Source organism: Entelurus aequoreus, linkage group LG07 (genome assembly GCF_033978785.1).
Source record: "Entelurus aequoreus isolate RoL-2023_Sb linkage group LG07, RoL_Eaeq_v1.1, whole genome shotgun sequence".
Lineage (NCBI taxonomy): Eukaryota > Metazoa > Chordata > Actinopteri > Syngnathiformes > Syngnathidae > Entelurus > Entelurus aequoreus.
This window is the reverse complement of record NC_084737.1, coordinates 11,375,892-11,390,847: the sequence shown is the minus strand read 5'-3', so window position 1 is coordinate 11,390,847 and position 14,956 is coordinate 11,375,892. Positions and strand designations below refer to the sequence as shown.

At 41.3% G+C, this 14,956-nt stretch overlaps 1 protein-coding gene across 3 annotated transcripts in view; it reads left to right on the top strand.

Annotated features, from left to right (window-relative positions):
* The window catches only part of plekhg5b (pleckstrin homology domain containing, family G (with RhoGef domain) member 5b), a 215,349-nt gene that overhangs the window by 48,304 nt on the left and 152,089 nt on the right, over window positions 1-14,956 (top strand). For all 3 annotated transcript variants that reach the window (XM_062052555.1, XM_062052554.1, XM_062052558.1), the window contains exon 2: window positions 10,087-10,163. In XM_062052555.1, coding sequence (XP_061908539.1) covers window positions 10,087-10,163 — 77 coding nt within the window. The remainder of the gene's footprint in view (window positions 1-10,086; window positions 10,164-14,956) is intronic.

Sequence of the window (14,956 nt, the reverse complement as noted above, 5' to 3'; positions counted from 1 at the left end):
AACTATTTGCATTATGGCCGTCAGCAAAGAAAAATTCATGAATTTGCGGCAAAGTTTTATAAGCTGCAGGGTCCAAAATGTAGAAAAAAAAGTAGCAGCTTATAGTCCGGAATTTACAAATGCGACTATAAAGCAGATGTCCTTAAAGAAACCATTCACAAGAGAGAGTAGAAACGCTATGGATGGCTAAAAGACCGAATGGCATGTCGACTTCCGGTTGAAAGGATTAAATGGAAGGACACTGCAGCGCCTGCAGTGAGCAAACTCGTCCAAAAGATGGCGCCAGAGCACAAACGATAACACACCTTATCAGTGTGTTTCCTTGTTTATTTTTAATTGTTATTAACATTATGCAAAGAAAAATCCATACATTTGCGGCGCTGTTTTATAAGCCGCAGGGTCCAAAACGTAGAAAAAAAAGTAGCAGCTTATAGTCCGGAATTTACAAATGCGACTATAAAGCAGATGTCCTTAAAGAAACCATTCACAAGAGAGAGTGGAAACGCTATGGATGGCTAAAAGACCGAATGGCACGTCTACTTCCGGTTGAAAGGACTAAATGGAAGGACACTGCAGCGCCTGCAGTGAGCAAACAAACAAAAGATGGCGCCATAGCACAAATGATAACACACCTTATCAGTGTTAATAAAACTAACAAAGACACTCGTAAAATGTGTTGGCATATTAGCTAATGCTGACGACGCTAACTTTATTACAAATACGCATGAAAACACTCCCAACAGACATCACACATGGGACTGTCAGGTTCAAACACTGATGACATTTATTAAACAAGAAAAGAAGCAAGGAATTAAACCGAGACAGAATTCAATTTGGCTCAATTGAGGAGAAACGTCTTGGACTGTACTCTTTGCACAGTGTCACCACGCTCTGACGAAAGATTGTGCGCCTCCTCTTTTATTTGGACGTTCCCTGATTACATGGCAAAAGCTGTTTCTAAAGGGACGGGGGTCGTAAACAGCCAATGCCTTTGATTACAAAACAGTTCAAAGAAACAAGGTCGGTTCAAAGAAAAAATCGTAAAACAGTTAAAAGAAAAGGTCGCCTGGAGGGGAGTCTGGTCCTGCTTCCTCTCCGCTTTGTAGTTCTCGGGTCAAGACAAAATCTTTCTGTGGATTACAATACATCAAAGAAACAGAACACCTCCATGTTGCTTCCCATCCTACACAGTGGAGTTTTACAAGCCGCCTTCTTGGTAGGATCGAAGACAGCTTTTGTCCTCTCGCCGGGAACTTGTGGCAACACAAAGTTTTGTGACAACTTAGATACAATTATTCTGACAGGACGGTTTAGTAAGTATAAACCGTTTTAGTTATATTGTAAAACTTAAAAACATTGCTTGGAGTGATGAATGGAGAACCCATAAGAGTAGAAACGCTATGGATTGCTGAAAGACCGAATGGCACTTTTACTTCCGGTTGAAAAGACTAAATAGAAGGACACTGCAGTGCCTGCAGTGAGCAAACTTGTCCAGAAGATGGCGCCATATAAAACAAACAATAACACACCTTATCAGTGTTTTTGCTTGTTTTTTTTAAAAACTATTTGCATTATGGCCGTCAGCAAAGAAAAATCCATAAATTGGGAACGACTTTACGTTAGCTTCCACAGCTAGCGGGTCCATGACAAATACCACCCTTTTCTACTGTCAAAGCAGGGACTATTTGTGGTTCCTTTCCACCATCTTTTCCATGACTTACTGGGTTTGTGAATGGTTTCTTTGCTTTATAGTCGCATTTGTAAATTCCGGACTATAAGCTGCTACTTTTTTTTCTACGTTTTGGAACCAACCTGCAGCAAACTCGCTAGAACCACAAATAGCTGCCCCTTAACAAGTAAAATAAATAGTAAAAAAATAAAAACTAGAACAGCCTAATAGTTAGAACTAGCACACATATATCTAAAAAAAAGAGGCTTTTTTTTAAAAGAAGGGTTTTTAAGCCTTTTTTAAAAGCATCCACAGTCTGTGGTGCCCTCATTACATGGCAACAGCTGTTTCTAAAGGGACGGGGGTCGTAAACAGCCATCGCCTTTGATTACAAAAAACTGTTCAAAGAAACAGGTCGGTTCAAAGAAAAGGTCGCCTGGAGGGGAGTCTGGTCCTGCTTCCTCTCCGCTTTGTAGTTCTCGGGTCAAGACAAAATCTTTCTGTGGATTAAAATACATCAAAGAAAGGACTAAATGGAAGGACACCTGCAATGAGCAAACTCGTCCAGAAGATGGCGCCATAGCACAAAACGATAACACACCTTATCAGTATTTTTTTATTTTTTATTATTTGCATTATGGTCGTCAGCAAAGAAAAATCCATAAATTCGGGGCACTGTTTTATAAGCCGCAGGGTCCGAAACGTAGAAAAAAAAAGTAGCAGCTTATAGTCCGGAATTTACAAATGCGACTATAAAGCAGATGTCCTAAAAGAAGTCTTGTAAGTCATGGAAAAGATGGTGGAAAGGAACAACAAATAGTTCCCTGCTCTGACAGTAGAAAGGGGTGCTGTTTGTTTAACCCTTGCAGAGTTTGTTTAGTCCCCGTGTACTACTGGGAGACGTCACCAAATGGAAGCGTGTCACATTCCCAACATTCCCCACGAACATGTGGAGGAAGAGGCGACGGCCAAACATCCGCCTGTCACAGCCTCTGCCCGCCAAAACACACACGCCGTGACGTTTTTCGCATGTTTGCGTGCTCGCAGGTAGCCTGCATGGGGAAATACTCTTCCATGGACCGCTGACTTGCCACATTTGGCGTGTTGCGTGTAACGGACTTTTATTGACTTGCTCGCTAATACAAACCCCGTTTCCATATGAGTTGGGAAATTGTGTTAGATGTAAACATAAACGGAATACAATGATTTGCAAATCCTTTTCAACCCATATTCAGTTGAATGTACTACAAAGACAACATATTTGATGTTCAAACTCATAAACTTTTTTTTTTTTTTTGGAAATAATCATTAACTTAGAATTTCATGGCTGCAACACGTGCCAAAGTAGTTGGGAAAGGGCATGTTCACCACTGTGTTACATGGCCTTTCCTTTTAACAACACTCAGTAAAGGTTTGGGAACTGAGGAGACACATTTTTGAAGCTTCTCAGGTGGAATTCTTTCCCATTCTTGCTTGATGTACAGCTTAAGTTGTTCAACAGTCCGGGGTCTCCATTGTGGTATTTTAGGCTTCATAATGCACCACACATTTTCAATGGGAGACAGGTCTGGACTACAGGCAGGCCAGTCTAGTACCCGCACTCTTTTACTATGAAGCCACGTTGATGTAACACGTGGATTGGCATTGTCTTGCTGAAATAAGCAGGGGCGTCCATGGTAACGTTGCTTGGATGCTCCAAAACCTGTATGTACCTTTCAGCATTAATGGTGCCTTCACAGATGTGTAAGTTACCCATGTCTTGGGCACTAATACACCCCCATACCATCACACATGCTGGCTTTTACACTTTGCGCCTAGAACAATCCGGATGGTTCTTTTCCTCTTTGGTCCGGAGGATACGACGTCCACAGTTTCCAAAAACAATTTGAAATGTGGACTCGTCAGACCACAGAACACTTTTCCACTTTGTATCAGTCCATCTTAGATGAGCTCAGGCCCAGCGAAGCCGACGGCGTTTCTGGGTGTTGTTGATAAACGGTTTTCGCCTTGCATAGGAGAGTTTTAACTTGCACTTACAGATGTAGCGACCAACTGTAGTTACTGACAGTGGGTTTCTGAAGTGTTCCTGAGCCCATGTGGTGATATCCTTTACACACTGATGTCGCTTATTGATGCAGTACAGCCTGAGGGATGGAAGGTCACGGGCTTAGCTGCTTAGGTGCAGTGATTTCTCCAGATTCTCTGAACCCTTTGATGATATTACGGAGCGTAGATGGTGAAATCCCTAAATTCCTTGCAATAGCTGGTTGAGAAAGGTTTTTCTTCAACTGTTCAACAATTTGCTCACGCATTTCTTGACAAAGTGGTGACCCTCGCCCCGTCCTTGTTTGTGAATGACTGAGCATTTCATGGAATCTACTTTTATACCCAATCATGGCACCCACCTGTTCCCAATTTGCCCGTTCACCTGTGGGATGTTCCAAATAAGTGTTTGATGAGCATTCCTCAACTTTATCAGTATTTATTGCCACCTTTCCCAACTTCTTTGTCACGTGTTGCTGGCATCAAAATCTAAAGTTAATGATTATTTGCAAAAAAAAAATGTTTATCAGTTTGAACATCAAATATGTTGTCTTTGTAGCATATTCAACTGAATATGGGTTGAAAATGATTTGCAAATCATTGTATTCCGTTTATATTTACATCTAACACAATTTCCCAACTCATATGGAAACGGGGTTTGTATATGTTCGATATCGATAATTGTTGGTATTTTTTTTATGACATATGGAAAATATATTAAATTCTCACATTTTTATTTCAAATGTAACCTTCCTCTGATTATGATCCCCCTCAGCTATCAAGGCGGAAAGGAAAGGAAAACACTCAAACGTTGTAAAATCACATTGAACGCTTTTTAACAATAAATATGCACAAATAAGGAATATGTAAGAAATGCTTAATATAGTGTAACAAAATTGTGCAAAGTATGAAAAAAAAAAACCCTGAGAAGAACCATTTCTTGCAGGTTTATTTAGTGCCAGGAAGTTGCCTGGTCTGTGTAACATTTAAATCGGTCTGTTGTTTTTATTTACGTATGGAACTGCATTTATGCTATGCAGCAATTATTGTTTAAATGTTAAAGTTAAAAAAAGTTAAAGTAGCAATGATTGTCACACACACACCAGGTGTCCTCTGCATTTGACCCATCACCCTTGTTCACCCCCTGGGAGATGAGGGGAGCAGTGAGCAGCAGCGGTGGCCGCGCCCAGGAATCAATTTTGGTGATTTAACCCCCAATTCCAACCCTTGATGCTGAGTGCCAAGCAGGGAGGGGTTTGAACCCACAACCTACCGATCTCAGGGCGCACACTCTAACCACTAGGCCACTGAGTAAGAAATGCTAAATAAAGTGTAACAAAATTGTGCAAAGTATGAAAAAAAAACTTGAGAAGAACCATTTTTTGCAGGTTTATTTAGTGCCAGGAAGTTGCGTGGTCTGTGTAACATTTAAATCGGTCTGCTGTTTTTATTTTAAGTATGGAACTGAATTTATGCTATGCAGTAATTATTGCTTAAATGTTACTGGACCGATTTATTATTTTTAAAGTAGCACATTTTGTTATATTTTTTTTTTTTACAGTCCTGCACTTTAGTTCCTACCTCTTGTTTCTGTGCATCTTAATAGGGAACGGACAAGATGAGCGTGGCAAAGTAATATGTCCGTTTATAAAAATAAAAATAAAAATCCCTAAAACTGACATTATGTCAAGATGACTCTTTACCGTTTTATCCACAATTTCTTCACTCTCTGCAGCAACCATTTTTACGTTCTATTCTCACTCCATGCAGAGAATCAACAGCGAGACAGCAAGATGGCGCAACCAAACTCCATGTTGATCCTGTTACTTGATAAAAAACAACAATGCTAGAACCACAAATAGCTGCCCCCAACAAGTAAAATAAATAGTATTTTTTTTAACTAGAACAGCTTAATAGCTAGAACTAGTGCACATATATAAACAAATTTAAAAAAGCTTTTTTAAAAAGAAGGGTTTTTAAGCCTTTTTTAAAAGCAACCACAGTCTGAGGTGCCCTCAGGTGGTCAGGGAGAACGTTCAACAGACTTGGAGCGGTGGAGCAGAAAGTTCGGAGCTTTTCGGAGGTTGGAGGAGGTTAGCCTGTCCGGAGCGGAGATGTCGTGTGGAGAATTTGGGGGTGAGCAGTTCTTTGAGGTAGATGGAGGCACTTCCACGGAGGCACTGGGGAGTTAGTAGGGAGACTTTGTATTCCATCCTGAGTGGAACAGGAAGCCAGTGAATTGATTTGAGAACCGGTGTGATGTGGTCGTATTTCCGCACTCTGCAGCTTCTGGATGTTCTTGCTGGGGATCCCGACAAGAAGTGAGTTGCAGTAGTCTTGTTGCACCAAAATAAAGTACTCTACTTGTAAAAATGTGCTGCCTGAGCCTTTGAGGAAGTCCACTTTGGACAGGTCGTCCCAGCGGGGTGGCCCGTGGTCAGTGTGTGTGTGTCCTCTGACCCTCTGGTGGCGCTGTGACTCATAAAGTGACGGTCTATTTGCAACACGGCCTCGGGTCTTTTATTTGGAATTTTTTTTTAACTTGGCCTAAAAGTGTCCCATGTCTCATCACTCCCCTCGGGGGGCGCAGACTCTGTGGTGATGTTCTTCTAGAAGGGGACGGGGTGAGGCATGGCATCACAAACCTGCTGGGTGGCCCTTGTGGTTAAGAGTGTCCGCCCTGAGCTGGGTAGGTCGAGTCATACCAAAGACTATAAAAATGGGACCCGTCACCTCCCTGCTTGGCACTCCGCATCAAGGGTTGGAATTTGGGGGTTACATCACCAAAGTGATTCCTGGGCGCGGCCACCGCTGCTGCTCACTGCTCCCCTCACCTCCCAGGGGGTGAACAAAGGGACGGGTCAAATGCAGAGGACAAATTTCACCACACCTGGTGTGTGTGTGACAATCATTGGTACACCCATTGTAACAGAGGTGTCAAAGTGGTTTTCACTGAGGGCCGCTTCTAACAGTCAATACTATTATTACACAATTTTGTATGCATTTTATTGGTAGATTTTTTTTAAACTAAAATGTAAAAAAAATATGGTAAGTTGCAATAATTTCACCTCAAAATGTTGTGTATATTACTGTAGATGGAAAAACAATACTGCTGTTTTTATGGTAAAAAAAAAAAAAAAGGCAGCTCTGTTCCCAGAATTTTACTGTAAAATGTACATTTGGTTTTTTTACTGTAAATAGAAAAAAATGCAATTTTACAGTAAAATTTTGGCATTTACATTTGTTTTTTTACTGTAAATAGAAACAACTGCAATTTTACAGTAACATTTTGGCATTTACATTTTTTTTCCACTGTTAATAGAAATAACTGTAAAATTGCAGTTATTTCTATTTACAGTATAAAAAAAATGTAAATGCCAAAATGTTACTGTAAAATTGCAGTTGTTTCTATTTACAGTAAAAAAAAAACAAATGTAAATGCCAAAAATTTTACTGTAAAATTGCAGTTATTTCTAACATTTTGGCATTTACATTTTTTTTTTACTGTAAATACAAAAAAAAATGCAATTTTACCCGTAGCTCTCACTTCGATTGTTATGAAATGTTTTGAAAAATTTGTTGTGTCACTGCTCATGAAGGATGTCAAGCCAAAGTTAGATGTGTACCAGTTTGCGTACAAGCAGGAATGCAGTACTGATGATGCAATCCTTTGCACCTTGCACTTTATCTCCAAGCACCTTGAGAACACAAAAGCTTATGCTAGAATTTTATTTGTTGATTTTAGCTCAGCTTTTAATACAGTGCAAATTCACATACTCTTGGAGAAGCTCAAAGACATGGGTGTAAACTCCACCTTGATCAAATGGTTCCACTCTTTTTTAACAAACAGAACACAGCAAGTGAAGGTCAACAGAACACTGTCAGACACCAAACACTGCAACACAGGCGTCCCACAGGGTTGTGTTGTATCACCAACACTGTTTACATTGTACACCAATGATTGTAGGACTGTGCACCCTAACAATTATATGGTGAAATTTGCGGACGATACCGTGCTCCTAAGCCTTCTACACAAGGATACGGACCCCTCTGTGTACCAAGACGAGATAGACCTATTTATTAGGTGGTGTGATACCAACTATCTTATTTTAAATGTGACCAAGACACAGGAAATGGTTTTGGATCCGAGGAAAGTGACTGACCATAAGCCAGTGGTCATCAAAAATCAGGAAATCACCCAGGTATCCTCATATAAATATTTAGGGATTCATATTGATAATCTTCTCTGCTGGAAGACACATATTGACAAACTGTGCAATAGACTGCAACAGAGGCTATATTTTTTGCGAAGATTAAGATTGTACGGCGTAAGCACCCACATCATGATGATTTTCTACCGTGCCATTGTAGAGAGCATCATTAGATACGGGATCACCTCATGGTTTGGCAACCTAACCATTAAGCTAAAAAGCAAACTGGCCGGCATGCATAAAACGGCAATGAAAATCGTAGGGAGGAAAGAATATGAGCCTATACAGAGCATCTATGAGCAGGCAGTTAGGAAAAAAGCTAAGAAAATTATTTCCAACTCACAACACCCACTCTTCCCTGAATATAGAACCCTGCCATCAGGGAGAAGACTCCGGGTCCCACTATGCAAATCGAACCGCCTTAAATTATCATTTGTCCCAGCCTCCATTAAGCTGACCAACAAGGTGCAATAGAATGTTAATACATAGGTTAGCACTTTTTTAGCACATAGCACTTTAGAACTAAGCACTTTAGCACAAAGCACTTTATCTATGAGCTCTAGTGCAATGTACACTGGCACTTTATCTTTATCTCCATACTGTAGATTTTATGCCTACATCAAAGTGCCATCTATGTCTATCAAGCTCCATGTTCTGATGTTTAAATGTTAGTTGTCTGGTTGTAGTTGTGTCTGCGCTTGTGTTTTTGTTCTGTTGTTTTTGTGTATGTTAAGAAAGCAATGATGCACTGTGCCCAAGACAAATTTCCCCGCGGGGACAATAAAGTTGAACCTTGACCTTGAGTAAGATTTTGGCACCTGAGCTGCAATAAGTGTAGACTTTCGGTGTATTACTGTAAATGCCAAAACAGCACCACCGTTTATTACAGTAAAAAAAAAAAATATTATTTTTTTAATTTAGAGAAAAATGCTGTAAAAACCACAGTAAATGTACAATTTTTATCCTGAAATGTATTGCTACTAAGCCCCTTAAGGGACATGGGGGAAAACATTTTTTTTATAATTGTATTTAATTTTTTTTAAATTTTTTTTAGACATGTATCTTGTGCGTACGAGAAAGTTTTTATAAAGTTATAAAAAATAAAATTGATAATTTTATGTTATTTTTTTTTTTTTAGACGTGTATCTCGTGCGCACGAGAAACTTTTTATAAAGTTATAAAAAAGTAAAACATTTTTATAAATGTTATAAAAAGTTTCTCTTATGCACGAGATACATGTAAAAAAAAAAAAAATAATAATAATAATAATTAGAAAAATAAACATTTCCCCCATGTCCCTTTAGGGGCTCCGTATATTGCTGCTTTTACATTGCACAATTTGATGTATAACTTGCTTTGAAATCATTATTATTAGTATTTATTTGTATTTAAAAAATGGTTTGAATGTTTGATAATATATTTTTGCATAATTAGACAATATTTAAATTAACATAATTTGCGATTACAATGGAGTATGTATATTTTTTTTGTCTCCCAAAATAGAAAGGAAGAATACATTTAGTAAGAAAAGTTACAGTACTTTATTGATATTATTTCCAGGCTTTCGAGGGCCAAATAAAATGAAGTGACACCTGTGCTTTATAATATGTTTTATGAGCGCTACATATATGGCGGTCCAAACGTATCAGTGATGTGTTGCCATACATAAATGAATGTATGGGACAGACTGCCGTTCTATCTAATGTATGTGTTTAATGAACAATAACAAAGAGACCACCAAGTAGTGCACTGCAAGTGTGAGGACATGCAAACACAAAGTCCTGGCTGAGGGAGTTGCAGTGATTTGTTACTGCGAGTGCACTTTGCTAAAGAAAGCCGGATGAGGCTTTCCTCTCCTTTTTGCTCCATTTTCTTCCTGTCCCGTCGCCCATTATTCATGTCCCTTCTGATGTCCTCCCATTAGCTCGCCCCCCTCCCCCGCACCCCCTTCGGCTCGTGTTTACCCTTGCATCATTTTGCCGGCTATTATCGCTCGCTCGCACTCCCCGGCCCCTGCCGCGCTCCTCCTTTCCCGGACATAAACAACGTTTTTTTTTACAGCTTCTCCAAACAAGGCGTGTTCACGTTCAACGCAGTCACGTGGAGTTTGTTTTTTTTTACTGAAAAATCATCTTCATATCGGTCTTTTTGTTGTTGCTGCAGATGACAAGCCTGTCCAGGAGGAAGACTGGGTGGTGTGCCAGCATCCGGAGTGTCCCGACCACCGCAGGGCCTCAAAGGTAAGACCCCCTTTCTGACCCGGTCAGTCATTTGGAAAATAATACTTAACCAGTGTACAGCTTGTATAGCAGTATTTAGATGTACAAAATGGTGTCATTATTATCTCAATATCTGGCAACACAAGTAAAGTAAAGTAGAGGAAGGTAGTTTCATGTCCAAGACGATTAAGGAAGGAAGGAAAGAAGAAAGTTCCATGTCCAAGGAGGTCAAGGAAGGCAAGTAAGTAAAGGAAGGTAGTTTCATGTCCAAGACGATTAAGGAAGGCAGGTCTGTGTCCAAGAGGGTCAAGGAAGGAAGGAAGTTCCACGTCTAGGAGGATCCAGGAAGGAAGAAATTTCCATGTCCAAGGAAGGCAAATAAGTAAAGGAAGGTAGTTTCATGTCCAAGACGATTAAGGAAAGTAGTTATGTGTCCAAGATGGTTAAGGAAGGAAGGAAGGAAGAGAGTTCCATGTCCAAGGAGGTCAAGAAAGGCAAGTAAGTAAAGGAAGGTAGTTTCATGTCCAAGACGATTAAGGAAGATAGTTCTGTGTCCAAGAGGATCAAGGAAGGAAGGAAGTTCCATGTCTAGAAGGATTCAGGAAGGAAGAAAGTTCCATGTCCAAGGAAGGCAAGTAAGTAAAGGAAGGTAGTTTCATGTCCAAGACGATTAAGGAAGGCAGTTCTGTGTCCAAGAGGATCAAGGAAGGAAGGAAGGAAGCTCCATGTCTAGAAGGATCCAGGAAGGAAGAAAGCTCCATGTCCAGGGAGGTCAAGGAAGGCAAGTAAGTAAAGGAAGATAGTTTCATGTCCAAGACGATAAGGAAGGTAGTTCTGTGTCAAAGAGGATCAAGGAAGGAAGGAAGGAAGGAAGGAAGTTCCATGTCTAGAAGGATGCAGGAAGGAAGGAAGTTCTATGTCCAAGGAGGTCAAGGAAGGCAAGTAAAGGAAGGCAGTTTCATGTCCAAGACGATTAAGGAAGGTAGCTCTGTGTCCATGTCTGGAATGATCCAGGAAGGAAGAAAGTTCCATGTCCAAGGAAGGCAAGTAAGTAAAGGAAGGTAGTTTCATATCCAACACGATTAAGGAAGGCAGTTCTGTGTCCAAGAGGATCAAGGAAGGAAGGAAGGAAAAAAGGAAGGAAGAAAGTTAGTTCCATGTCAAAGGAGGTCAAGGTAGGCAAGTAAGTAAAGGAAGGCAGTTTCATGTCCAAGACGATTAAGGAAAGTAGTTCTGTGTCCAAGAGGGTTAAGGAAGGAAGGGAGGAAGAAAGTTCCATGTCCGAGGAGGTCAAGGAAGGCAAGTAAGTAAAAGAAGGCAGTTTCATGTCCAAGACGATTAAGGAAAGTAGTTCTCTGTCCAAGAGGGTTAAGGAAGGAAGGAAGGAAGAAAGTTCCATGTCCGAGGAGGTCAAGGAAGGCAAGTAAGTAAAGGAAGGAAGTTTCATGTCCAAGGAAGGAAAGTAAGTAAAGGAAGGCAGTTTCATGTCCAAGACGATTAAGGAAAGTAGTTCTGTGTCCAAGAGGGTTAAGGAAGGAAGGAAGGAAGAAAGTTCCATGTCCGAGGAGGTCAAGGAAGGCAAGTAAGTAAAGGAAGGCAGTTTCATGTCCAAGGAAGGAAAGTAAGTAAAGGAAGGCAGTTTCATGTCCAAGACGATTAAGGAAAGTAGTTCTGTGTCCAAGAGGGTTAAGGAAGGAAGGAAGGAAGAAAGTTCCATGTCCGAGGAGGTCAAGGAAGGCAAGTAAGTAAAAGAAGGCAGTTTCATGTCCAAGACGATTAAGGAAAGTAGTTCTCTGTCCAAGAGGGTTAAGGAAGGAAGGAAGGAAGAAAGTTCCATGTCCGAGGAGGTCAAGGAAGGCAAGTAAGTAAAGGAAGGAAGTTTCATGTCCAAGGAAGGAAAGTAAGTAAAGGAAGGCAGTTTCATGTCCAAGACGATTAAGGAAAGTAGTTCTGTGTCCAAGAGGGTTAAGGAAGGAAGGAAGGAAGAAAGTTCCATGTCCGAGGAGGTCAAGGAAGGCAAGTAAGTAAAGGAAGGCAGTTTCATGTCCAAGGAAGGAAAGTAAGTAAAGGAAGGCAGTTTCATGTCCAAGACGATTAAGGAAAGTAGTTCTGTGTCCAAGAGGGTTAAGGAAGGAAGGAAGGAAGAAAGTTCCATGTCCGAGGAGGTCAAGGAAGGCAAGTAAGTAAAGGAAGGTAGTTTCATGTCCAAGGAAGGCAAATAAGTAAAGGAAGGTAGTTTCATGTCCAAGACGATTAAGGAAGGCAGGTCTGTGTCCAAGAGGATCAAGGAAGGAAGGAAGTTCCATGTCTAGGAGGATCCAGGAAGGAAGAAATTTCCATGTCCAAGGAAGGCAAATAAGTAAAGGAAGGTAGTTTCATGTCCAAGACGATTAAGGAAAGTAGTTATGTGTCCAAGATGGTTAAGGAAGGAAGAGAGTTCCATGTCCAAGGAGGTCAAGGAAGGCAAGTAAGTAAAGGAAGGTAGTTTCATGTCCAAGACGATTAAGGAAGGTAGTTCTGTGTCCAAGAGGATCAAGGAAGGAAGGAAGTTCCATGTCTAGAAGGATTCAGGAAGGAAGAAAGTTCCATGTCCAAGGAAGGCAAGTAAGTAAAGGAAGGTAGTTTCATGTCCAAGACGATTAAGGAAGGCAGTTCTGTGTCCAAGAGGATCAAGGAAGGAAGGAAGGAAGTTCCATGTCTAGAAGGATCCAGGAAGGAAGAAAGCTCCATGTCCAAGGAGGTCAAGGAAGGCAAGTAAGTAAAGGAAGATAGTTTCATGTCCAAGACGATAAGGAAGGTAGTTCTGTGTCAAAGAGGGTCAAGGAAGGAAGGAAAGAAGTTCCATGTCTAGAAGGATGCAGGAAGGAAGGAAGTTCCATGTCCAAGGAGGTCAAGGAAGGCAAGTAAAGGAAGGCAGTTTCATGTCCAAGACGATTAAGGAAGGTAGCTCTGTGTCCATGTCTGGAATGATCCAGGAAGGAAGAAAGTTCCATGTCCAAGGAAGGCAAGTAAGTAAAGGAAGGTAGTTTCATATCCAACACGATTAAGGAAGGCAGTTCTGTGTCCAAGAGGATCAAGGAAGGAAGGAAGGAAAAAAGGAAGGAAGAAAGTTAGTTCCATGTCAAAGGAGGTCAAGGTAGGCAAGTAAGTAAAGGAAGGCAGTTTCATGTCCAAGACGATTAAGGAAAGTAGTTCTGTGTCCAAGAGGGTTAAGGAAGGAAGGGAGGAAGAAAGTTCCATGTCCGAGGAGGTCAAGGAAGGCAAGTAAGTAAAAGAAGGCAGTTTCATGTCCAAGACGATTAAGGAAAGTAGTTCTCTGTCCAAGAGGGTTAAGGAAGGAAGGAAGGAAGAAAGTTCCATGTCCGAGGAGGTCAAGGAAGGCAAGTAAGTAAAGGAAGGAAGTTTCATGTCCAAGGAAGGAAAGTAAGTAAAGGAAGGCAGTTTCATGTCCAAGACGATTAAGGAAAGTAGTTCTGTGTCCAAGAGGGTTAAGGAAGGAAGGAAGGAAGAAAGTTCCATGTCCGAGGAGGTCAAGGAAGGCAAGTAAGTAAAGGAAGGCAGTTTCATGTCCAAGGAAGGAAAGTAAGTAAAGGAAGGCAGTTTCATGTCCAAGACGATTAAGGAAAGTAGTTCTGTGTCCAAGAGGGTTAAGGAAGGAAGGAAGGAAGAAAGTTCCATGTCCGAGGAGGTCAAGGAAGGCAAGTAAGTAAAGGAAGGTAGTTTCATGTCCAAGGAAGGCAAATAAGTAAAGGAAGACGATTAAGGAAGGCAGTTCTGTGTCCAAAAGGACCAAGGAAGGAAGGAAGTTCCATGTCCAAGAAGGTCAAGGGAGTAGGGAAGGCAGTTTCATGTCCAAGACGATTAAGGAAGGGAGCTCTGTGTCCAAGTCTAGAATGATCCAGGAAGGAAGAAAGTTGCATGTCCAAGAAAGGCAAGTATGTAAAGGAAGGTAGTTTCATGTCCAAGACTATTAAGGAAGGCAGTTCTGTGTCCAAGAGGGTTAAGGAAGGAAGGAAGGAAGGAAGTTAGTTCCATGTCAAAGGAGGTCAAGGAAGGCAAGTAAGTAAAGGAAGGCAGTTTCATGTCCAAGACGATCAAGAAAGAAAGGAAGTTCCATGTCTAGAACGCTCAAGTAAGGAAAGAAGAAAGGAAGTTTCACGTCCAGGAGGATCAAGGAAGGAAGGAAGGAAGGAAGGAAGGAAGGAAGTTCAATGTCCAGGAGGATCAAGGAAGGGAGGAAGTTCCATGTCCAGGAGGATCAAGGAAGGAAGGAAAGTCCATATCTAGAACGCTCAAGTAAGGAAAGAAGAAAGGAAGTTTCACGTCCAGGAGGATCAAGGAAGGAAGGAAGTTCAATGTCCAGGAGGATCAAGGAAGGAAGGAAGTTCAATGTCCAGGAGGATCAAGGAAGGAAGGAAGTTCCATGTCCAGGAGGATCAAGGAAGGAAGGAAGTTCCATGTCCAGGAGGATCAAGGAAGGAAGGAAGTTCAATGTCCAGGAGGATCAAGGAAGGAAGGAAGTTCCATGTCCAGGAGGATCAAGGAAGGAAGGAAGTTCCACGTCCAGGAGGATCAAGGAAGGAAGTTCCATGTCCAGGAGGATCGAGGAAGGAAGGAAGTTCCATGTCCAGGAGGATCGAGGAAGGAAATAAGTTCCATGTCCAGGAGGATCGAGGAAGGAAGGAAGTTCCATGTCCAGGAGGATCAAGGAAGGAAGGAAGTTCCATGTCCAGGAGGATCGAGGAAGGAAGGAAGTTCCATGTCCAGGAGGATCAAGGAAGGAAGGAAGTTCCATGTCCAGGAGGATCAAGGAA